The sequence below is a fragment of the Molossus molossus genome, unplaced genomic scaffold (assembly GCF_014108415.1).
Source record: "Molossus molossus isolate mMolMol1 unplaced genomic scaffold, mMolMol1.p scaffold_m16_p_19, whole genome shotgun sequence".
Lineage (NCBI taxonomy): Eukaryota > Metazoa > Chordata > Mammalia > Chiroptera > Molossidae > Molossus > Molossus molossus.
In genome coordinates, this window is record NW_023425354.1 from 18,575,667 (window position 1) to 18,599,700 (window position 24,034).

Here is a 24,034-nt window from a genome sequence, read left to right on the forward strand (position 1 = left end):
CTATAAATTGAAATTTGACACGATGCACTGAAAGTTTATGATCATTTTTCACTAGTTCCATGTTCTTGTAGTTGACTTCAAATGTTGGTACAGGTGATTTTAAGATGAAGTATTCCATATAAACAACATTCATGCTGAGGTCATAAAATGACATTTTTGATAGTCTTTTAAAAAAATCTTTTTTTAACTTTTGTTTTCAAGAGCTACTTTCTTCTTGCTGTTCTGACCAATGACCTTTTTCCTGTGACAAGGAAAGTAAGAAATGTTGAATCAGAAATTCTGGCTATTATGTACTTTCCAAAAGTCTACCAATTTAATAAACACTGACTGAAACCTACTGTATAATCAAATAGGCACTAGAAACACAAAGATGCATTAGATCTCTGCCCTTTAGAAAAGCGCAATCACCTAGGTGAGACAAAAAGGTCACAATAAACTACACTATACTACAACATGGTATAAAAGACAGATTCTGATCCTGACTTAACGGTAAGAGTTCACACTGATTAAGGGCTAATAATATTTTAAGTGCCTTATATATTATCACCTTGGATATCTTCTTAACTTATGAAGAAGATTCTATTATTATCCTCATGTTACAGATGAAGAAAATGAAGCAGAGTTGGACAACTTGCTGATCATCATACACTAGTAATAAATGTTAGACAGGAACCCCAACAGTCTGATTTTAAGAGTCTGGTGAATGCTATAAACAGGGATTATTCTTCCCAAGTTATCAAAGCTTAAAACTCACTGAAACTTTGGGACACACTGTATTCTTTACATACTTGAACTGAACTTTATTTCCCACAATCAGTACAAAATGTCAGGTAAGATTCTTGTTCCACTTAGAAGAAAAGTGATTGCAGTGTTCATGTGTTTGTTCACCTTATTTTTTCTACATGCCTGAATTTTACCCATCCTTAAAGAGTGTTCTACCTCCTTGAAACATTCTGTGACTATACTAATCCATAACAACTTCCCTTTCTCTAAACTTCTATTTTTTTTTTTTATCCTCACCCGAGGACATTTTTCCATTCTTTATTCAGACAGAGCGGGAGGGAGAGAGGAAGAGAGAGAGAGAAAAACATCAACATGAAAGGGACACATCAAGTGGCTGCCACCCGCACGACCCAACCAGGGCCAGGGACTAACTGCAACTGAAGTACATGCCCTTAGCGGGAATCGAACCCGGGTCTCTCTGGACCGCAGGCCGATGCTCTAACTGCTGAGCCAAACCGGCCAGGACTAAACTCCTATTTTATTTAAAAATTACTTTCTATTTTTTTTTTGCATACTAACTACAGGAAACAAGTTTCATTTTATTTTATTTTATTTTTATTTTTTTTTAATTTTTTTATCCTCACCCGAGGACATTCCTCCATTTTTTGTTCAGGTAGAGTGGGAGGGAGAGAGAGGAACAGAGAGAGAGAGAAACATCGATGTGAAAGGGACACATCGAGTGGCTGCCACCCGCACAACCGACCAGGGCCGGGGACAAACTGCAACCGAGGTACGCGCCCTTAGCGGGAACCGAACCCGGGTCTCTCAGGACCGCAGGCCGACGCTCTAACCGCTGAGCCAAACCGGCCAGGGCACAAGTTTCATTTTATAGTAATTTGTGTAACCTACCACCATCAAGTACCTGGCAGGACAATAGATACTCAGTAAATGCCTACATTTCATATATATTATATATTAACTGCTACAAGAATTTGAAGTGTCATTTTTCATAAACAGTGGAAATAATAGTCCTGTTCAGAATATATTAGCTTACTCCTACCAAAACATGTAGCTTCCAAGCAGTACTGGGCAAAAATGTAGTCGTTTATGTATGCTAAAAAATCTATACTTAAAACTCTCATTCAACTCAGCTAAACTACTACAAATTTAACCAAGTCATACTCTTTTCAAAAAAAATTTTTTCCCCTGTATTGATTTCTAGAAAGGGAGATGGAGAGAGAGAGAGAAACATTGAGGAGAGAGAACATTAATTGGCCGCCTCCAGCGTGCCCCCAACTGGGGATTTAGCCCACAACCTGGGCATGTGTCCTGACTGGGAATCGAACCAGTGACCTCCTGGTGCATGGGTCAACGCTCAACCACTGAGTCACACCGGCAGGGCCCAAGTCATTCTTTTTAGAGGTTTTACAATGTGTTTCAGCATGGGTCTAAGATTATACTGAAATCCTGCCCAGAATATGTAGCTTCAAGGAAAACTCCATCAATATGAGTCCTAATTATTGGCCCCAGTAGCATGTCCTGATGCAAGCCGTGTGGAGATGGTGGGCGGTGCAATTCTAATTCATAGTGAACTGAAATCATATTTTCAGAGGTGGAAAAAAAAACAGATCCAAGATTGAATCATCCAAGCTCCCAAATCATCCCCCCAACCTAAGATGTATTACTTTTATTATATTCTATCACAGACTATAAACCTATTAATTCTACTTCTAAAGAGCTTACCCTAAGGAAAAATAATGCCTACTATAACTATATAATGGAGTCAAGCACTGCTTTTCTCACCATATACCTACCGTTTATCCTTAGCCTTTTCTAAGAAGTATTTCGGAGTTGTACTAATGCTCTCCCTTTGCAATGGCTTCTTAATCATTTTTTTCTTTTGTTTGCTGAAAGTTACGAAGAGAGGAAAAGAATTAAATTCAGTGTAACTTAATTTAAACACTAAAGCCAAAACTAGTTTTGATTCTTGATCACAAAGTTCATTTTTAAAATCTGCTTACTGGTTTATCCACACTGTATCCACTTTATGTACTAAATTACCTAATAGCATTTACAGAGGTAACTCAGAGGATGTTAAAGTCAATTTTTTAAAGGGCAGTGATTATGATTAAAATATGTCCTGTTGTCAACTTCATATCCTGTGCCAACAAACATCATAGTATAATTTTGACTAATTAACTGCTTTTTACCAGTTTTATCAACTAAAACAAAATCTAAGTATATTTCACTTACACTGTATAATTTTTTTGTTGTTAATCCTCACCTGGGGATATTTTTCCATTAATTTTTAGATAGAGTGAAAGGGAGGAAGGGGGAGAAAGAGAGAGACATTGATTGGTGCCTCCTGCACGACCCCAACTGAGGCCAGGGATCAAACCTGCAACCCAGGTACATGCCCTTGACTGGGAATCAAACCCAAGACCCTTCAGTCCACAGGCTGATGCTCTAACTGCTGAGCCAAACCTACCAGGGCTCACATTGAATAATTTTTAAAAAATGTGAATATTTAAAATTTCAAGGATGAAAAACTAGCAAGGTTTTAAAAACATACAGTATTTAGAAATATTTACAAGAAAAAAATTTATCTTAAAACATTCTAAAAGTAGTAGCATTGTTAAAACTATGAGTAAGAGTGTGAAAGCAAGAATGTATATTCAGAGACAGAGAAAGAAAGAAGGTCAGTAAATTCAAGATTGTACCTTAGTAGTTTCTGGAAACCTTTTATGTATTCTGGAACAGGACATCCCGCCTGCTGTATAACATTGGCAACACTGAAAAAGGTACCCATAAACATAAATTTGTATTTTATCAAACTGATGTTAATGAACTTAAACCATCTACATGACACAGGAGGAACTGAAACTACACAAACAAGGAAGTAATCCAATAATGTGTTTTGATATATTATCACCATATGTAACCACACTGGATTGCTGGACTAAAATCAATGACTGATGAATAATTTTAGGTAGCTATTTCTGCTCAACATTTATTGTATCAGGCTCTGAAAAGCTACTAAGCTCAGTCTTGGATGAGACACTCACTGAAGCCAGAGTCAAGCTTAACTATTAAATGATGGTGCTTACTGTGGGTTTGACATTGTCTTAAGTTTTTCATGTATTGTAACTTACTCAATCTTCACAACAATCCTTTGTAGCAAGAACTATTATTATCCCCATTTCCCAGATGAAAAACTGAGATGCATATTTACACTGATATGGGAAGGGGAGTCATCATATTCACATGCTTGGAGTTGCTGAGGAAACTTTAGCTGAACCTAGGCTGTTGGAATACATACTCCCCCTACACATGCTCATGTAAAAGTCTTCCCAAAGCAAAACCAAGGCTGACAGAGCCAAAGATCAGAAGGCACAAATCAAAATCTTTGCCAAAACAGATGAAGCACTAACTGCCTTCGGCTATAACTCAATTTCAATGGTTAGAAATGTGATGTGTTAACAGTTATCATCAGCTTAAAATTTCTGTAGGAAGCCAAAATGTAGGAAACTCAGCTTCTATATTATCTATGATGATGAACTAAATTAAGACCCATGATTCTAAAAGTATAACTATCATATGTTATCCAGGCGTCAAGGGGCTACAACTGAATAATAATGGAGTATGTTACTGAAATAATTTTTCCTGGGACTAAATATAAAACTCCATCTGCCCCTAAGAGTAATGGGAAGGATGCACTACAGTAAGAGAATTTTGACAGGGCTAGAGACTCAGGGGTCAATTTAAACTATTCACTCATTCAAAAATCTTAATATTACACTGCGAGTGATATCAACTCGTGGCTATTGGAAGAATTCTGTGAGTTATTAGGAGTATATATAATAATGGAAAAGCAAAAACAAAACCTTTTGATCATTTTTCCTTTTCTCATTGCTAAAATTTGGTTGATTACTGTAAAAGAATTTTGGACAAAGCTGTTTTGTAATTATCTGTTAACTGTGTATATAGTATAAGAATAATGAATGAACAGTGCCAACTTATTACTAAGTTATTTTCCTAATTTACCTTCTTAATAATGGTTTATCATCTTCAGTGAAAAATGTAACAGCTTTTCCTTTATGTCCTGCTCTTCCAGTTCGACCTAAGATAAACCAGACCATTAAAAAAACTTTTTTGGGGAAAAGGGACCTTCAAGATTCATATATAAAAGTCACTGGATTTTTCACAGCACTAAAAAAATGAGCATGTTTGCCCTGGCCGGTTTGGCTTAGCGGTTAGAGCGTCGGCCTGCAGTCCGGAGAGACCCGGGTTCGGTTCCCGCTAAGGGCACGTACTTCGGTTGCGGTTTGTCCCCGGCCCTGGTTGGTCGTGCGGGTGGCAGCCACTCGATGTGTCCCTTCACATCGATGTTTCTCTCTCTCTCTGTCTCCCTTCCTCTCTCTCCCTCCCAATCTATCTGTACAAAAAATGGAAAAATATCCTCGGGTGAGGATAAAAATAACAAAAAAAAAAAAAAAAAAAAAATGAGCATGTTTGTAGGGAATAGCAGAGGTGCTAAAATGGATGAGTGCAGAGGCAGGGGACAACTCACCTATCCTGTGGATATATTCCACTGAGCTTGTTGGAAAGTCATAGTTGATCACCAGATTCACACCTTTAAAATCAATCCCTCTGGCTAGCAAGGCTGTACAAATAAGGACCCAGATTTTTCCTGCTCGGAAGCTGTGGACTGTGTTATCTCTCTGGTGAACAGAACACATAGTAAGTGTTTTAGTACCACTCTAGGAATGGGAAACAAGTACAAGTTTAATGCCAATATTAAAAAAATTAGGCGCCCTGGCCGGTTTTGCTCAGTGGTTAGAGCGTCGGCCTGCAGTCCAGAGAGACCCGGGTTCAGTTCCCGCTAAGGGCATGTACTTCGGTTGCAGTTTGTCCCCGGCCCTGGTTGGTCGTGCGGGTGGCAGCCGCTCGATGTGTCCCTTCACGTCGATGTTTCTTTCTCTCTCTCCCTCCCACTCTATCTGTACAAAAAATGGAAAAATATCCTCGGATGAGGATAAAAAAAAATTAAAAAAAAAAAAAATTAGGTTATCATTTTGAAAGTATATATTTGATTTACCTGTTCCTGTGTTCTGTCTGCATGAATAACATCCACATTAATACCTTCATATATGAGCTCATGAAAAAGTTCTTTAGCCCTTTCAATGGACTGAACAAAAACAAGAACAGGTGGATTGAAACCCTAAAAGAAAAGCAAAAATCAGTACATATAACCCATAATTAAGAATATAATCACAGTATTATATACATATGGTTTTAGTTCATAAAAGAACCCAATTCAATTTAGTATACTTTCATTGCCAAATTTCTAGGACCAATGGTTTAATTTGTCTGTCTTCCTCATCATGGTTCTCTATAATGGATTCTTTCCACCAACTTGAACTGTACTCTCCAATAATCTTGTCTAATTAAGCCCCTTCATCTTTATACAATGATGGATTCCTACTTCTTGAAATGATAATCTCTTGACCTCTGTGCCACAGAACTTTTTTGATTCTGCTTAAAATATAATGACTGTGTTTTTAATTCATTATCTATTCTAATTGTGGTTATTCCCCCAGAGCTTAGTTCTTGATTCTCAGTTCTCTCAATATGATATTTATTAAGTTAAAAATCTCAGCCCTGGCCAGTTTGGCTCAGTGGTTGGAGCACTGGCCTACGGACCAGAGAGTCCTGGGTTCGGTTCCCGCTAGGGGCACGTACCAAAAAAATAAAATCTCAGTTATAGCCCTGGCTGATTTGGCTCAGTGGTCAGAGCGCTGGCCCATGGACTAGAGTTGCATGTTCGATTCCCAATCAAGGGCACATGCCTCAGTTACAGTTCAATCCCAGGTCCTGGTCAGGGTTGTGTGGGAGGCAGCTGATCGATGTGTATCCCCCATCTGAAAATCAGTGGAAGAATATCCTCAGGTGAGGACTAAAACAGAAAAATCTGATCTAAACTGCCAGCTCTAAGCAAATGATTTTTACATTTATATCATGCCCTGCCCTCTGTCTAAATGAACTTTTTATACTTTCAACTATCTATATTAGGGCTTAACCTTCTTATTTTGGTTCACACACCCCTTTCAGAATCTAATAAAAGCTATGAAACTTTCTAATAGGCAATCACACATTTACACAAGATCTAACATATAATTTCAGAGTTCACAAACCTCCTAAAGCTCATACGTAACTAAAAATACCTAGTGTACAATCCTATGTTATCTGTGAAAACCTTATATTTTCAAATGATACCCTTAAAAATATTTTAAAAATTAACACATAGCATTTATTATGTGCCAACCACTACTATAAGTATGACATTTGTATTAACCCATTAATACTAAAACAACACTAATAAGTAGATATTATTATCCCCCTTTTACAGATGAATAAACTGTGGAACAGAAGTTAATTTGCCTGAAGCTAGATTCCAATCTAGGTAGTCTGGCTTCAGAGTCCATGCTCTTAACCACTTCTGTTGTTACCAGTTACTTGCAAACACCTTTCCTGTTCGTCCTCCAACTATCATTAACGCTCCACCACTATGGCTGTCACCTTCATTTATTTCCTCCTTAGGTCTAACCAGCCTAATTTAATAGCCTGCTAATTGGCTTCTTTACTTTCAGTCTCTTCCCATTACAGTTCATCTTATATACCATTGTGTAACTTGCCTTAAAAGTTATGTGGCCACATTCTTCAATAATGTTCAGTGGTTTCTCTTGACCCTACCTCTCCTATAAACTAATCATGTATAATTCCCACCATAAATTCTCTCCTTAGATAGGTAACTTCTTCATTTGTCTCCAAACATATTCACTGTGTTCAGCTCCACGTCTGAGACTTGACAACAGCTGCTCCTCCTGCCACCAATACTGTTCCCCTTCACTTTTTAATCCCACAAATCCTTCAAGGGCCAGATTAGTAGCATTTTCTCTACAAGGCTTTCCCCAACCAATTCAATTCACCCTGATGGCCCCATTATAACTATATGAATGTTTAAGAAAAACATTATAGCCTTCCTTTATCACAAACTATCTTACACAAGTATATTTATTTTCACCCCTAAAAGACTAAATACTAGGGGCAGGGCTTAGGATTCATATTTCATTTACTGTGCTCCCTCTCAGACCCTTCAGTACTTAACCTTTTAAGGATGGCTTCGACTCAGTATTTATTGAAGGGATACAAACAGAAAACCCCAGTCATTTCCTACTCATTCTACAATGCCCCAGTTCAGTAAGAAAACAGCAGAGTGATGGAGGGCGGGGTGGGAATGATATGCAGGTGGCAGATACATATGCAGATTTGGAAAAAGGCTTTTAGGGCATCAGGTAGGTCTTTTCCCAGCCCACCCTGAGCTGGGGAGTAGAAAGCTTACTATATTCTAACAGTTGAGCTCTCCATCTTGGGACAAGAGCTGGCCCAATGTACTTAACAATTTACCAGTAGATTATTAAACATGGCACAGGAATAGTGCTCAGCCTCCCACCAATAATATAAAGCTTAGTGAACTTTATCAAAAGTCAAGACTGTTTTCCAATTATACCTTTTTAATAAGTTCTCTCATGGCTAGAAGTTTTCCAGTCTCAGATCCAACAAAGAGAAGTTCTTGTTCTACAGTCTCTACTGCAGAATTCCTGAGAAGAAAACATACCTTACAGTTTTGCAAGAGCCAATTTTTGCTTCCCTCCCCTTGAAATTCTAAATAAATGAAAAAAATGTACACACAAGTCCAACAGAATAAACTTTTCCATTGTTAATATGAGTACTTAACTATATATACTTAACCTAAAGACAGTTTTTAAATGTTTCATTCTAATTATAAAAATGTTATCAAGAAAGTTTGAAAATTATAAAAATAAACTGCCCATAATTCTACCATTTTAGAATAAAATTTGATATTTTGCTGTGTTTTAGTCATAAATTTTGATGTCTATTTACTTACAAAATCTTTCTAAAAGTAAATTATTTGGACCCAGCCGGTGTGGCTCAGTGGTTGAGCGTCGACCCATGCACCAAGAGGTCACTAGTTGATTCCCCGTCAGGGCACATGCCCAGGTTGTGGGCCAAATCCCCAGTGGGGGGCTTGTAGGAGGTGGCCAGGCAATGTTTTCCCTCATCAGTGTTTCTTTCTCTCTCCCCCTCTAACTTCCTCTCTCTTAAAAAATCAATAAAGAAAAAAATAAATAAAAAAGAGCAATTAAAAAAAAAAGTTAAATTATTTAGTAAAATAATGAGGACACTTTTAAGGTTATTATTACATATGGCTAAACTTTTTTCTTTTTTTATTAATTTTTTTCTTAATAATTAGCAGGGTTTATTTATAAGGCAGACACTGGGAATGAGGTTTTATTAACACTAACCTGCTGTAATACATTGTACTATATCATAAATATTTTTTCCATTTTTTTTGTCTGCCTTTCTAATTATATTTATGTAAGTTTGTTCTATTTTCTTATTTATTTTTTTATCCTCACCCAAGGACATTCCTGCATGTATCTTCAGATAGAGCAGGAGGAAGAGAGAGAAACATCGATGTGAGAGAGACACATCGAGTGGTTGCCACCCACATGACCCCAACTGGGCCGGGGACAAACTGCAACCGAGGTACATGCCCTTAGCGGGAACTGAACCTGGGACTCTCCATTCCGTGGGCCGATACTCTAACCGCTGAGCCAAACCAGGCAGGACTCTATTTTCTCTTTATACACAGAAATTAAGTTTAATGTAGATAGCGTTCTTTACTGTTCTATTTGGCTTCTTTTTTTAACTTAATATGGTATTATAAGCACTTTTTCTTTTTTTAAATATTTTTTTAATTGATTTTTTTAGAGAAAGAGGAAGGGAGAGAGAGATAGAAACATTGATGTGAGAAACATCGACCGGCTGCCTCCTGTATGGACCCCACTGGGAATCGAGCCCACAACCCGGGCATGTGCCCTGACCAGGAATTGAACCAGGACTTCTCAGTCCATGGGATGATGCTCAACTACTGAGCCACAACGGCTGGGTTAAGCACTTTTTCATATGTCTACAGTCATCATACCTATTTCATGGGTTGTATAATATTCTATCAAGTGGCAATATCGTAATTTCCAAAAGCATTTTTCAACCACTGAGCATTTATTTAGCATAAAATGCTCCCCAAAATATTTTTAAAAAGCAATTATAAATCAAGCTGCTCAGTAACATCCAGCTTCCTCCTCTGTGGTCCTCTTTAGTTAAGCCATCAAAGAAGAAATTCCTCTGGGTGGCCACAAAACTCATGTCATACTTTGTGAATGGGAAAAATCAACTAAAATCATGATAATGGGAATACTAATATTACAATCTCTCTTTGGAATATTCTAAAATAAAATAATTAATCTTGACTTTAAAGAATACATTTATTTTAGTAAAATTCTGTTATTAATCTTAGCCAACCTAAGATTAATCTTCTTAACCAACTCAATCTTCATGAGTCTAAAAAAAATGACTTGTACTTAAAAACAAACAAATAGCCCTGGCTGGTTTGGCTCAGTGGTTAGAACACTGGCCTGCGGTCCAGAGAGACCCGGGTTCGGTTTCCGCTAAGGGCACATAACTTGGTTGAAGTTTGTCCCTGGCCCTTGTCGTGCGGGTGGCAGCCACTCAATGTGTCCCTTTCACATCGATGTTTCTCTCTCTCTCCCTCCCTCCCACTCTATCTGAACAAAAAATGAAAAAATGTCCTCAGGTGAGGATAAAAAAAACAAATAGGCCCTGGCTGGTTTTGCTTAGCGGTTATATCATCAGCCAGTGGATCGGAGAGTCCCAGGTTCAGTTCCCACTAAGGGCATGTACCTCGGTTGCAGTTTGTGCCCAGCCCTGGTTGGGGTCGTGTGGGTGGCAACTACTCGAGGTATCTTTCACATTGATGTTTCTCTTTCTCTCTTCATCCCTCTCTCCCTCCTGCTCTATCTGAAGATAAATACAAAAGTGTCCTCAGGTAAGGATTTTTAAAAAACCAAACAGTAGGATAATGCAGAACAATTACCTTGCTCCAATGGACACAGTAATGACGTTATCCAGGTTGAGTTTGCACCACTGCTCAACATCATATGCAAAAGTTGCACTGAACATAGCTCTTCTGACTTTGTGGGATGTGCAGGCCAGGAAAATAGAAGCCAACTGGTCTCTGAAACCAGTTTTTCCATCTTCAAACAGTTTATCTGACTCATCTACTACCAGCCATTCAACACTAAGAAATAACAAAACAACTTATGGGTATTAAACTGGAAGATCCAAAACATTTCACTAAACTGTGGGAACACATGAAGAAGTCAAACCATAATGCTGCTTCTCAGACCCACATACCATATCTCAAAAAGGTATAAGAAAATTAAGCAAGAAAAAGGTAAAAGTAAGATAAACATAAGTTAATGTACTTATTCCATTAGCCTCAAAGATATGAAGTTCCATTAGCAACAACAGAGTTTCACATAAACCTTATAAACTCCATCACCATTGCTGAAAATCTAGGGGAATTCTGTGCTAACTGCTTACCGATATTTGTAACTTTCTTCCAGACCAGATAGTTCTTTTCTTATGAATTTAATGAATACTATTATTCTCAGCGCCAACACTTACGAAAGTTAGCATATAGCAAGCTCCAAGGGGCAACAATACAAGCAATTGAATCAACTAAAAGAAACACATATAAAAGACATTAAAAATATCATCTGTACCTTGTTAAGTCTATTCCTGGAGGATCTTGTTTTAATAAATAAATTAGTCGATTTGGAGTAGTCACAAGAATATCTACAGAAAAAACAAATGGTAGAAATTGCAAAGACAAATTTCATCCTTCTTAAACTAGAGAATTAAGCCTCCTGAATTTCAGTCAATAACCTGAAGTGAGGAGAGGAGGGAGTGATTATACTCACTACACCAACAACACAAAAGTTCTTCCCTGTCAGTAAGCTAATATACATATTTTTGTATCTATCATAGCACAAACCAGTATGTCCCTTCTGTATTATTATACTTGATCTGTCTTCTCAGCTTCTAAGGGGCAAGAACACTATAATCCAACAGCTTGATTTTCAAACTTTTTTTTCAAGGAAAATCCTTTTTATTTTTATTTTATTTTTTCAATCCTCATCCAAGAATGTTTTTATTGATTTTAGAGAGAGAGGAAGGGAGAAGGGGAGAAAAAAAGAGGGTAAGAGAGAGGGAGAGAGAAACATCAATCGTTTGCCTCCCATACGCAGCCCAACCAGGGATCAAACCCAAAACCTGGGTACATGCCCTGACAGGAAATCAAATGCATGACCTCTCAATGTACAGTATGACACTCCAATCAACTGAGCCACACGGGCCAGGGCAGGAAATTCCTTTTTTAAAAAAATCCTCACCTGAGGATACTTTTTTCCATTTTTATCTTCAGACAGAGTGGGAGTGAGAGAGAGACAGAAACATCAATGTGAGAGAGACACATCAATTGGTTACCTCCTGCACAACCCTGACCAGAGCCAAGGACAAAACTGCAATCACGGTACATGCCCTTGACTGGAATAGAATCTGAGACTCTTTGATCCACAGGCAGATGCTCTACCGCTGAGCCAAACCAGCCAGGGCAGGAAACTCCTTTTTTAAGTGGCATTTTACTCAGAAGCTCAAGGTAAAAGCAGATTCTCTGGTTGATATAAGGGTAGGGATGTAAGCTATTCTTGTCTACAGAGTATTTGCATGGCATTTAGTATAAAGGAGGGTTTCTCAACCTTAGCACACCGACATTTTAGCCTAGACAACTCTTTCATTGTAGGAAGCTGTCTTGAACATTGCAGGATGTTTAACAACATCCCTGGCTTGTGCCCTGGCTTGTGCTACTATAGATTAGAAGCACCCTTCCTCAGCTGTGACAACTTAAAATGTCTCCAGATATAGCCAAATGTTCCTCAAGGGTAAAGTGGGGGGTGGAGGGCAAATTTGCCTTTGGTTGAGAACCACTAGTATATATTTATATAACTACTGGGTGGCAGTAAGAAGATCTCTTTTAGCTTCTCTAAAAATCAAACAAATTATATGCATGACCACACTTTAAGAACTCTTAAGTGTCGCCCTGGCCAGTTTGGCTCAGCGGTTAGAGCGTCGGCCTGCGGTCCGGAGAGACCTGGGTTCGGTTCCCGCTAAGGGCATGTACTTCGGTTGCAGTTTGTCCCCAGCCCTGGTTGGTCGTGCGGGTGGCAGCCACTCGATGTGTCCCTTCACGTCGATGTTTCTCTCTCTCTCTCCCTTCCTTTCTCTCCCTCCTACTCTATCTGTACAAAAAATGGAAAAATATCCTCGGGTGAGGATAAAAAAAAAAAAAAAAAAGAACTCTTAAGTGTCAATTAGGATATATGTAATTTCTAAATCCCCCTCATGCTCTACGTCTCAAGCATGAATACCTTACCAAATTTCTTAGATGATTTTGGTCCAAATTTCTTGGCTGCGACTGCAGCTTTATGGATCATGTGTATCCTGAATCCTGTTCCCTCAGATATTTTTACTAACTCTCGGTGAATCTAAAACAAAATGATAAAAACATTACCTGCTAAAATACTTGGATAAGATGTACAGTCTCTTTTACATTATTAATAAAGTAAATCCTTTACTACTCCATAAATATCTGAAATTAAACCTGAAATAATGTGTTGATTAACCTGGACTCTCAGCAGCTTGGAACTTCAATGCCAACTAAGATTCAGTAGTTTCTTCAGGTCTAGTAAACAAGTTCCAAGAGATAAAACCAAAACTCCTTTGATCTATTATGTATTATTTTTAGAATATAGTACTATTATAAAACGATTTCATACTTGGCATGTATTTTACATTTAGCACACTGGAGGGTGGAACAGATGATTGTATAGTTTTACTTTCTCAAAAACTTAGATACTAGCCCTGGCCGGTTTGGCTCAGCGGTTAGAGCATTGGCCTGCGGTCCTGAGAGGCCCGGGTTCGGTTCCTGCTAAGGGCGCGTGCCTCGGTTGCAGTTTGTCCCCGGCCCAGGGGGGGGCAGCCACTCGATGTGTCCCTTTCACGTCGATGTTTCTCTCTCTCTGTTCCTCTATCTCCCTCCCGCTCTACCTGAACAAAAAAAATGGAAAAATGTCCTCGGGTGAGGATTAAAAAAAAACAAAAAAAACTTAGATACTACATTTTTCTAAGTAAGAAAAATAAAATTTTCTAGGTAAGAAAAATAAATTTTAGAGACTACATATTACCGTGGCCTTTCAACTTCAAGGATCTTAGAACAGTCACCAAAGTACAAATATTGAAATCATGTTTTACAAAATTAGAAAAGATTTTCCCATATGCAATAAGAGATACAGAACTATGTGCTCTGAACAGAATACTTGACCATGACAAAAGATGCAGTCCTTACTCTTTTGAGGTCTTTTTATGACTTCCAAATAAAGATAACTAAAGCAAACACCAAACACATCCTCTTCCAAAGTTACAGGTCCATACCTGGCTGGCGAGTTCTCGTGTCGGTGATATAATCAGGGCTCTGAAGCCTTTATTTGTGGGTTGTTTCAGATGCATTAAAATGGGAATGCTAAAAGCCAAAGTCTTTCCAGATCCAGTAGGAGCAGAAGCCAGAAGTTCTCGACCCTAAAAACAGAGGATATTAAATACAAGAAAAAGTATGTAAGATTTTTCAAAGCCTGGTCCAATAATGCTATCGGTCCTACAAATAACAAATAAAAATATATGTGATAAATCCAATCATTCATATTCTCATCCCTCATCTAACTTCTCCCATATTTGCCTTTCTAACATTATCCACCCTGCCACTACCACCCCAACGGAGTTTCTGAGCACTGCCACTGACGTCCATTTCAACTGGGTGAGGAATGTGGATAACTAAAATCCAAAGGTAATTCACAACCTGAATTCTTCCCATTATTTCAATTGTTCTTTACCACTAAACTCTTTATCAAAGCAAAATTAGAAAACCAACATTTTGTCCTGATATCTTTACTGCTCGATCCCTAGGAAAGATTTTAATAAGTAACCAAATGGCTGAATGAAATATAAATTGGCAAAAACCTGAGTAACAGTAATTAATAGGTGACAATCTCAAGTAAGTCACTGTGATTTTTAAAGCTTTAAACTAAAGTCATGACAGAAATCATCTTAAATGGAAATTAAAAAGCAAAGTTACTATGAGTCAACAACCTCATTCAAATGTATTTTCATTTCAGTTCCCAAAGAAAATGAAAAGGACCAGTGTGGTATCCTATGACTACCAGAATTGAAGGCCATCTTGGTTATATAGGGAAAAAAAGTAGCTCTCTTGACTACAATAAGAATCCTTAGAAAAACTTAATTTCCAAAAATCTAGGTTAACCCATACACCTATCAATAGGTGGATATGCAAACTGTGTTATATACATACAACAAACTACCATTTAGTAACAATCTACTGATATATGCAACAAGAATGAATCTCAAAAACAGTATGCAGAGAGAAAACAGAAATAAAAGAATAAATAATGAATGATTCCAATGATATGACATTCTAGAAGAGGCAAATATAATCTATGGCAATAGAAATCAGAATAGTGGTTACCTCCAGGCAGGGATGGGGTGAGGATAGAATAGAAAGGGCACAAGAAAATTTTCTGGAGTGATAAAAATGTTACATATCTTCACTGGGGTGATGGTTGCATAAGGTATGCATCATTGAAACTCACTAAACTGTATACTTAAAATCTATGTATTTTACTGTATAAAAAGTATACTCCAATAATAAAAGTATTGGGAATAAACCAGTCAGGTTAGTACAAAAATTCTATATTTCTGAAATAGTTCCTGGGAATTATAAATTAATTATGGATGAATACACAAAACATCGTCCCTATCCCAGAGTGTTTATACTCTAGTAGAAGGAAAAGATAAGTTTAATTAGTGCAAATACATAGTAGTGTGTATTTAAGATAAACCGTACGTAAGATAAACCGTAAGTAGTGTGTTGCAAGAAAAAAAAACCTAAATACGATGGACACTTGGACGGTAGAGGAGCACTGGCAAAGGGAAAAGATCACATCTAGCTGTAGTGATCAAGACAAGTTTTATGAAGGTACAGGCACTGGACCTGGACCTTAAAAGCAAGGTACAGAGAAAAAAAAAAAAAAAAAAGCAAGGTACGAATTTCAAGGGGGAAAGATAAGATAGAAAGGAAGATTTCAAAGACAGACAAAAGAAAATAAACACAGGGAAGAATGTCAGAGGTATGAGACCTTCACACTCACATGCAGCATAACTGGAATGGCTTGCATTTGGATTGGCGTAGGTGTCTGGAAGCCTGCATCTAGAATGTTCTGAAGCAGTCGAGAACTGATTTTATATTCCTGTTCAAGTTGTTGAAATGTAGCAATTGGGTCAGGAAGATCAGTTCCTTGGACGTGAATTTTGTGTTTATTCCGCAAGAAGTTTATCTGAAAGTGAAGAGAAGGGGTCACCATGGATAGGGTCAAAAATATTGTCAGATGTTATAAAGCAACAGTCTAGGATAAGCTTTAGTAGCATATGAAAACTTTCTGGTTAAAGTCCAAGCCCCCATAGATACAAATATTAGGTACATTTAATGTCCTTTCATAGATAAAAGACCTTCATAATAATGAAACCCATTTATCCATGCTTTCTTCATATTAATGTGTCAATGTTATGAATGTGTTATTCATATTAATGTGCTACTGTCATAGTCATAATTTACAACCTTACATAAACTTCTAGAACAGCAGTTCTCAACCTGTGGTTCATGACCCCTTTGGGAGTCGAAAGACCCTTTCACAGGGGTTACCTAAGATATAACAGTAGCAAAATTACAGTTATGAAGTAGCAATGAAAATAATTTTATGGTCAGGTCACCATATGAGGAACTGTATTAAAGGGTTGCGGCATTAGGAAGGTTGAGAACCACTGTTCTAGAAGGTAGGTATTGCATCCATTATTTTCTTTATATGGCACTTAGCATTCAAGTGCCAGTGCTTTCTGATGATTTACTCTAAACTCTACTTATTAAAACTGTGTGCCAAAAGTAGTGTTGATTTGGTCTGTGAATTTCCCATTCTCTGATCCAGAGACAACCAGATTCTAGATTCTGGGCTACTGAAGATATCCTCCATCTGCAGTACAGCAAGCATACAGCAGATATGACAATGGCTTATTTGTTGTTTCTTCTATATTCTACTTCCCCTAGTCCCAAGTTATAAAAGAGTTTCTTAAAAATTCTAACTCTCAAATCCCTGTCAGAGGAAATCCTCCTAAACCAGTGAACTTATCTATCATAGAAGGGAAAGAGGGACAATTTTATGTTTCTCAAAAGAGATTAAGAAATTTAAAAAATTTAATCCTACACACATTATCAATCTTGAAACTTGGACAGTCAAAAATTATATACTTCACAGTATATACTATAGGAATAATATCTGTATCTATATAAATATATCAAGAATTGTGTGTGTGTGTGTGTGTGTGTGTGTGTGTGTGTGTATACTGACCTGTTCAGGTCTCAAAACTTCAAACTTAAAAATTTTCAGTCACAACACAAACACTTTGCTTTAAGTTTTCATTAAAGTAAAATACTTTATCTTAACAAAACCATATTCACTTTTAGCAACAGAATAACCCAAAGACAGTGAAAAAGTCACTAGGTCAGAAATTGGAGCTAAGATAGTTATCTAACCTTTTCTTTTCTGATATGTTCCAACTTTCCTGAAGTTAGTTTATTTTCTCTTTTAACTTTTTTATCTTCAATCTTTGCTTCCACAGATGATATCCACTGTATAGTAGAACCTTCTTCTTCTGAAGTAATTTCTAAAATATATTTTTAAATACTGATTTTTAAAAAAGGTTTTAAAAAAATTGATTTTAGAGAGGGACTAAGGGAGGGAGAGGGAAAGAGAGAGAAAGATAAACATCAATGTGAGAGAGATGCATCAATCAGTTGCCTCTCATACCAGGGATTGAACCTGCAACCTAGGTATGTGCCCTGACCAGGAATCAAACCCACAACCTTCCAGAGCACGGGATGACACTCCAACCAACTGAACCACACGGGCCAGGGCAAAAATGAAAAGATTTTAAGCTCAACATTCTAGAGTATATCAAACAGGCAATACCTTCACATAAACAAAAGAAAAATACTTAGCTGTTGCAACTAGATAATAGAAAGTATAAAAATTGGAAAAGGAGAGGCAGGTTCTATGTTGGTAAAATCAGAGCTCTGAAGCGCATTCTCTCCCTTTTGTTAGTTAATTCAGATGTGTAATATGTAGATCACTGTACACTTGCAAACAAGAGATTAACTGAAAAACTACTTAAACAAAAAGGTTTCAATGAGGCAGCCAGCTTTTCTATATCCAAACAACAATCAGCTAGAAAATAAACATGATGAAAGATTTCACGTATAATAGCAATGAACACAACACAATACTTAAGGAATACTCCATATAATAAAGATAGCAATTCTCACTAAATCAATAAATAACATTAATTTAATGAAAAGTAGCCCTGGCCGGTTTGGCTCAGCGGTTGGAGCGTCGGCCTGCGGTACAGAGAGACCCAGGTTCGGTTCCCGCTAAGGGCACGTACCTCGGTTGCAGTTTGTCCCCGGCCCTGGTTGGTCGTGCGGGTGGCGGCCACTCGATGTGTCCCTTCGCATCGATGTTTCTCTCTCTCTCTCTTCCTCTCTCTCTCTCTTTCTCTCTCTCCCTCCTGCTCTATCTGAACAAAAAATGGAAAAATGTCCTCTGGTGAGGATGAAAAAAAAAAAGTAATGTCAGGATTGTTTTGGTAACCAGACTAGCTAACTTTAAAGTTTATATAGGAAAATAAATATGTAAAATAACCTAAAAATTCTTTAAAAAGTAATGAGCAAGGACTACCTTTGGAATTTCTTTTTAATATTTTTCAACTTCACTGAGGTACAATAGACATACAATATATTTAAAGTACACAATTTGAGGAGTTTTGACAGATGTACACACTTTTAAACCATCACTACATTAAGGCTGTTTCCATTACCTCCCCAAATTTCCCTGTGGCCCCTTGTAATACATTGCTCCATCGTTAGGCAACCACTTATCAGCTTTCCATCACTGTAAACTAGTTTGCTTTGTCTAGAGTTTTATATAAAAGACATCATGTGGTATGTCCTAAATTTAGTCTGGCTTCTTTCACTCAGGATAGTTATTTTGAGATCCATGTTGGAGAATATATCAAATAGTTCTTAACTTTTTAATTATAGGTAGTACTCCATCATATGGATATACAATTTATTTATCTTTCAGCTACTGAATGACATTTTGATCATTTCTAGTTTTCGGCTATTACAAACAAAGCCACTATGAACACCTGTATACCAATCAAGTATTTGTGAAATAAAGGTTGTCCTTTCTCATGGGTAAATTATAGGAGAATAGGTACGTCATGTGGTAGATACATGTTTAACTTAAAAAAAAGTTCTTTGTCAATTTCTACCTTCAAAGACTACTAAAATTTTAATTGGGTTTGTACTGATTCTATAGATCACTTTAGGGAGAAAATATTCAGTTGCCCAAATTAGTAAACATGGTATGCCACACTACTGTACCAAATTTTATAAGATGTTACAAGGCTACAATAATTAAAATAAGCTGGTCTTGGTGCATGAATACAAGAAATATAAATCAATGAAATAGAACAGAACCCAGAGATAGACCCAAATATACAACAGTCCTTCCTTATCCACAGGGGATATATTCCAAAGCCCCCAGTGGGTATCTGAAACCAGATAGTACCAAATCCCATATATACTGTTTTTTCCTATATATACATACCTATGATAAAGTTTAATTTATAAATTAGGTACAGTAAGAGATTAACAATAACTAATAATAAAATAGAACAATTATAAAAATATACTGTAATAATACTGTCTCTCCCTCACTCAAAATATCTGGAATTTTTTACTTAATATATTTGGACTGCAGTTGAGCTCAGGTAACTTAAACAGTAAAACCACAGATAAGGAGGACTACTGTATATGAAAAATAAGTTTACAATAAAAGTTGCATTTGAATCCAATAGGGAAAAGATGGATTATCAATATATTAGAACAATTAGCTAGCTATCTGGGAAAAAAAATAACTTTGTTTCCTATTCACTCTTTATACCACATAAAATCCCAGAGAGTCAAAGATTTCAATATAACAAAATGAAACAACAAATAAGAAAACATGGGTGAATTGGGGGGGGCGGGGTTTACCACAAAGGAAAAGATTAATTTAATATATAAAATGAAAAAAAAAAAAGATAAAGATGTGGCACACAGCACATTAGAAAATATTGCTTGTAAACATAATATGCTCTGCATAGAGCTAATTCCCTTCATATAGATTAGATCTAATAAGTTAAGAAGAAACAGGTGAACAATCTAATAGGTACACAGTACATGAGGAGACAAATTTACCAAAATTCTGATACATTGCTGGTGGGCATCACAAAGCAGAATGATTTTTTTTTTTTGGTTTTATGTGAAGAATGTTTTTTTTCAAAAAAAAATGAAATAATGCTCCTTTTCTTCCTTTTTTTTTGCATTTATTTTCAGGGTGGGGGGGAAACATCGATGTGAGAGAGACACATTGACTGGTTGCCACCCACACGATCCCAACTGGGGCCGGGGACAAACTGCAACTGAGGTACGTGCCCTTAGCGGGAACTGAACCCAGGACTCTCTGGTCTGCGGGCCAACACTCTAACCGCTGAGCAAAATCAGCCAGGGCAAATTATACTCCTTTTCATAACACAGTTGGCATTAACTGACTCAAATCATTACTAATCCACAAGATCTTGAATTTTCCAGTTAAAACTAGATCTGTCTATACACAGTTGGTGCTAAATGGTTATAGTATATATCTAGTTGTTCCTTTTCCTAAACTTGTGGCAGGTCTATTTTTTCAACTAATCTTGGTAGAAAGCTAGGAAGTAAAAATGACTTTTATTGCAACACTGTAATAGGAAAAGTATAGAAACAAAGTAAATGTTCGTGACATAAGAACTTGTCAAATCAATTATGGAACATCCCTACAACATGCTGATTCAATGAACAAAGCATTAGACTTCCAAATGACACAATATTTCTGGTGGATGAGTATAAAATAATCTAAATTTAAAATAATTCTATTTGATTACTCTGCCATTCCACTTCTAACAAATTATCAGATATACTCACACCTACAAAGATAAGGAGACTGATATTTATTGCAACACTATAACAGCAAAAGAGAGGGGAAAAATTGTTTGTCCATCACACAGGAACTTGTTAAATCAATTATGGAATATACAATGGAATACTATGTGATGTTAAATTGATTAACTTCCTACTGATTCCAAACAATCTCTAAGATATATTGTTTTTTAAAGGTGGGGGAAGGGAAGAAAAGATTCAGAAAAGAATAGCATACAGAGTATGTTATCATTCATGTTTTTTTGTTGTTGTTTTTTTATCCTTACCCAAGGACACTTTGATATTTATCTTCAGATAGAGCAGGAGGGAGAGAGGGAGGAAGACAGAGAAACATCCATGTGAGAGAGACACATGAGTGGTTGCCACCCACACGACCCTAACCAGAACAGGGGACAAACTGCAACCCAGGTGCGTGCCTTTAGTGGGAACCGAACCTGGGACTCTCCAGTCGGCAAGCTGACGCTCTAACCACTGAACCAAACCGGCCAGGGATATCATTCATGTTTTTTTTAAGGGAGGTAAAAATAGATAAGAAGAGAATTATCTCTGCAAAAATACATTAACAGTGGTTGCCTCTGAAGAAATAGGGGACTAGAACTAAAATAGTGGTAAGAAAATTTACTTTTCACCATTGTATAACTTTTTAAAACCCTGTATAAATATTTACTTTATTTTAAAAAAATAATGGCTAGAAAAATTAATAGGTATAAAGACAAAGATAAATATCCCTGGAGTACAGAAGAAAAAGAAGAGAAAAAAAAACTGTGAAAAATAGGCAAAGAGTAAGAACTGACAAATTCACAAAACTTGAAATATAAATATCCAATAAAGCACATGAAAAGATGCTCAACCTCACCAGTCATCAAGAAAATATAAATAAAAAACTGTTTTATTTATTAGATTGGCAAAAAACTTAAGACCAACAGTGTCCAGCACTGACATGGGTGAGAAGTCATTCTGCAGTATCTGTTCAAAGAAAGAAGTGTGCATACTCTTCACCCAGTGACTCCACTTTTAGGATGCTAATTATAAAAATAACAGCACTTGTACAAAAGGATATATATACATATGTTTATATATATGTGTGTGTGTGCGTGTGTGTATCTATCTATATATACACACATACATATATATATATCTTTATTGTAGTAATATTTATAATTAATACCTGGAAATAACCTGAATGCCATCAACTGACAAATGACTGCATATTATCTGACTTGTAACCATAAGCTTATATTATTTTTGCAATGGAAAAAAAATTAAATAAAGAGAAAAGACAGAAATAAAAAACTAACCTGAAATCATCCTCTTCCTCTTTTTCTTGTTCTGTTCCTTCCTTTCAGTTAGGCTCTTTTCTTTTTTCTCTTCATCTTGGAGCTCCTGATTAGTTCTTGATTCTCCACACTCACCTGGGACAGATTTCTTGTTTCCAAAAAAGTCCAGTCCCTGCAGCATCTCTGAAGAATCAAAGTCATATTTCCTTTTTCCTACCTAAAACCCAAAAAATTCAAAGTGAAATCTAAGGACTGGCATTGATTTCACCCAAGCAATATTGGCAGTAGGAGCGTCGGTCCAATGACTCCTCATCTTTTTTACTTTCACCAAATATTTGTTGCACTGACAAGTGTGTTTGGGCAAATGAAATCCAAGATTATACCTTTCCTGACTTTATAACAGTAACAATAATAGCAACAAACACATACGCTTTTTAGTATAACATTTATATGCTGTCAGGCAGATTTTGAAACATGTTTATATTTATATATATTAAATTACCATTCTTCAACAATTCTATGAAGTAAATACCAACATTACAAATGAGAAAAATCCAAGCATTAGGAGGTTAAGTAACTTGATTTGGACCGAAATAATCTGGCTTCAGAGTTCAAACTCTTAACAACTACACTGACAGCCAGCGAGAGAAAGAAACACACGCGTCGCACACACTCACACGAATGTCCCCAGTCCCATTATCAAGGTTGACACAAGATTTTCCACAACTGTGCCCCAACTATTCCCGATTTATCACTCACTACTTCCCTATGTAAAAGACCTCCGATTTCTACATCTCTCTTCTCATTGGTTCATTAACACGCTACAGGAGTTCGGGATTAAAAAGAACAATGCCCACTAAAGTTATATGCATACCAAGCCAAACATGGTATAGGGGAAAGTATCTGTTTTCTCCAGTTTTGTTTCCAGAATTCCTTTCCACCAGTTTCGGAGAAAAAGTAACTTAAAAAAGGATTACAACTGTGCTTTGAATAAACTAAGAAGATGGGGGAGGGCGGGTGCATTCTCCGGCCATGCCCAACTAAATCTACAAAAGGATGAGAAAAGAGTTAATTTAGAAAGCGCGACTTGACCAGGTAGGTCTACGAGTAAACTGAACGTCAAAGAAGGGAAAATGCCCTACAGCCTGGCCACGGGGTCTCCGAGCGCAGCCCTTCCCCAGCAGCCGGTTCATTCTTCGGCTCCTGCTCCTTCTCAGTAACTCGGGCCTTCCGATCCCAGGCGCATAGTACCTGGAATCGTGCTGCGTCCGCCGAGAAGCGTCTCACATCGAATTTGGCCCCAGCGCCAAGCCGGCGAAAGAGATCGTGCGCATCCATTTTTACCCAGAAAGCCCTGCGGTCCCACTGCGCCTGCGCAGAGGACGTCTCCCAGAAGGTGTCGGGCTAGGCCGTGGGCGATAAAAGTGGCTCTGGGGGGGCGGAGCCTGGCAGCTGTGAGCGACTAATTCGTTTTGGCGCCTGGTGCTGTATGTATGTCCCTGTGTGTCATATAGTCCGTCGTTATTTATTTGTTCTTCCAAAAAGTATTTATCGAGAGACTCATGCAGAACACTGTTCTAGACTTTTTGGAATACCTTGCTGAACCACTTCAAGGTCCTGCTTCAGGAAACTCAACATTTTAGTGGGAACAGAAAATACTGTTAACAAATAAGGAAGATAATTTCCGAAAGGGACAAGTGCTATGAAACAAAACAGTGTAGTTGATAGAGGAAGGGAAGGGGAGCTATTTAGGTATATTATTCAGGTTTAT

At 37.3% G+C, this 24,034-nt stretch overlaps 1 protein-coding gene across 2 annotated transcripts; it reads right to left on the minus strand.

Moving 5' to 3' along the window:
• DDX52 (DExD-box helicase 52) lies at window positions 1-23,601 on the minus strand. Of its 2 annotated transcripts, none has more exons than XM_036268451.1 (15): window positions 23,515-23,601; window positions 22,285-22,480; window positions 17,444-17,574; window positions 16,008-16,193; window positions 14,221-14,364; window positions 13,163-13,274; window positions 11,454-11,526; window positions 10,763-10,966; window positions 8,294-8,384; window positions 5,822-5,944; window positions 5,294-5,444; window positions 4,768-4,843; window positions 3,444-3,515; window positions 2,538-2,630; window positions 1-241 (listed from the first exon to the last, which is right to left on the minus strand). In XM_036268451.1, exons 1-15 carry the CDS (start codon window positions 23,599-23,601, stop codon window positions 184-186), a joined length of 1,797 nt encoding a protein of 598 aa, XP_036124344.1. In that variant the 3' UTR covers window positions 1-183. The 2 variants fall into 2 exon arrangements, with proteins under 2 accessions (XP_036124344.1, XP_036124345.1); XM_036268452.1 differs by lacking the exon at window positions 23,515-23,601 and adding an exon at window positions 23,138-23,164.
• Between the last annotated feature and the right edge of the window lie 433 nt (window positions 23,602-24,034).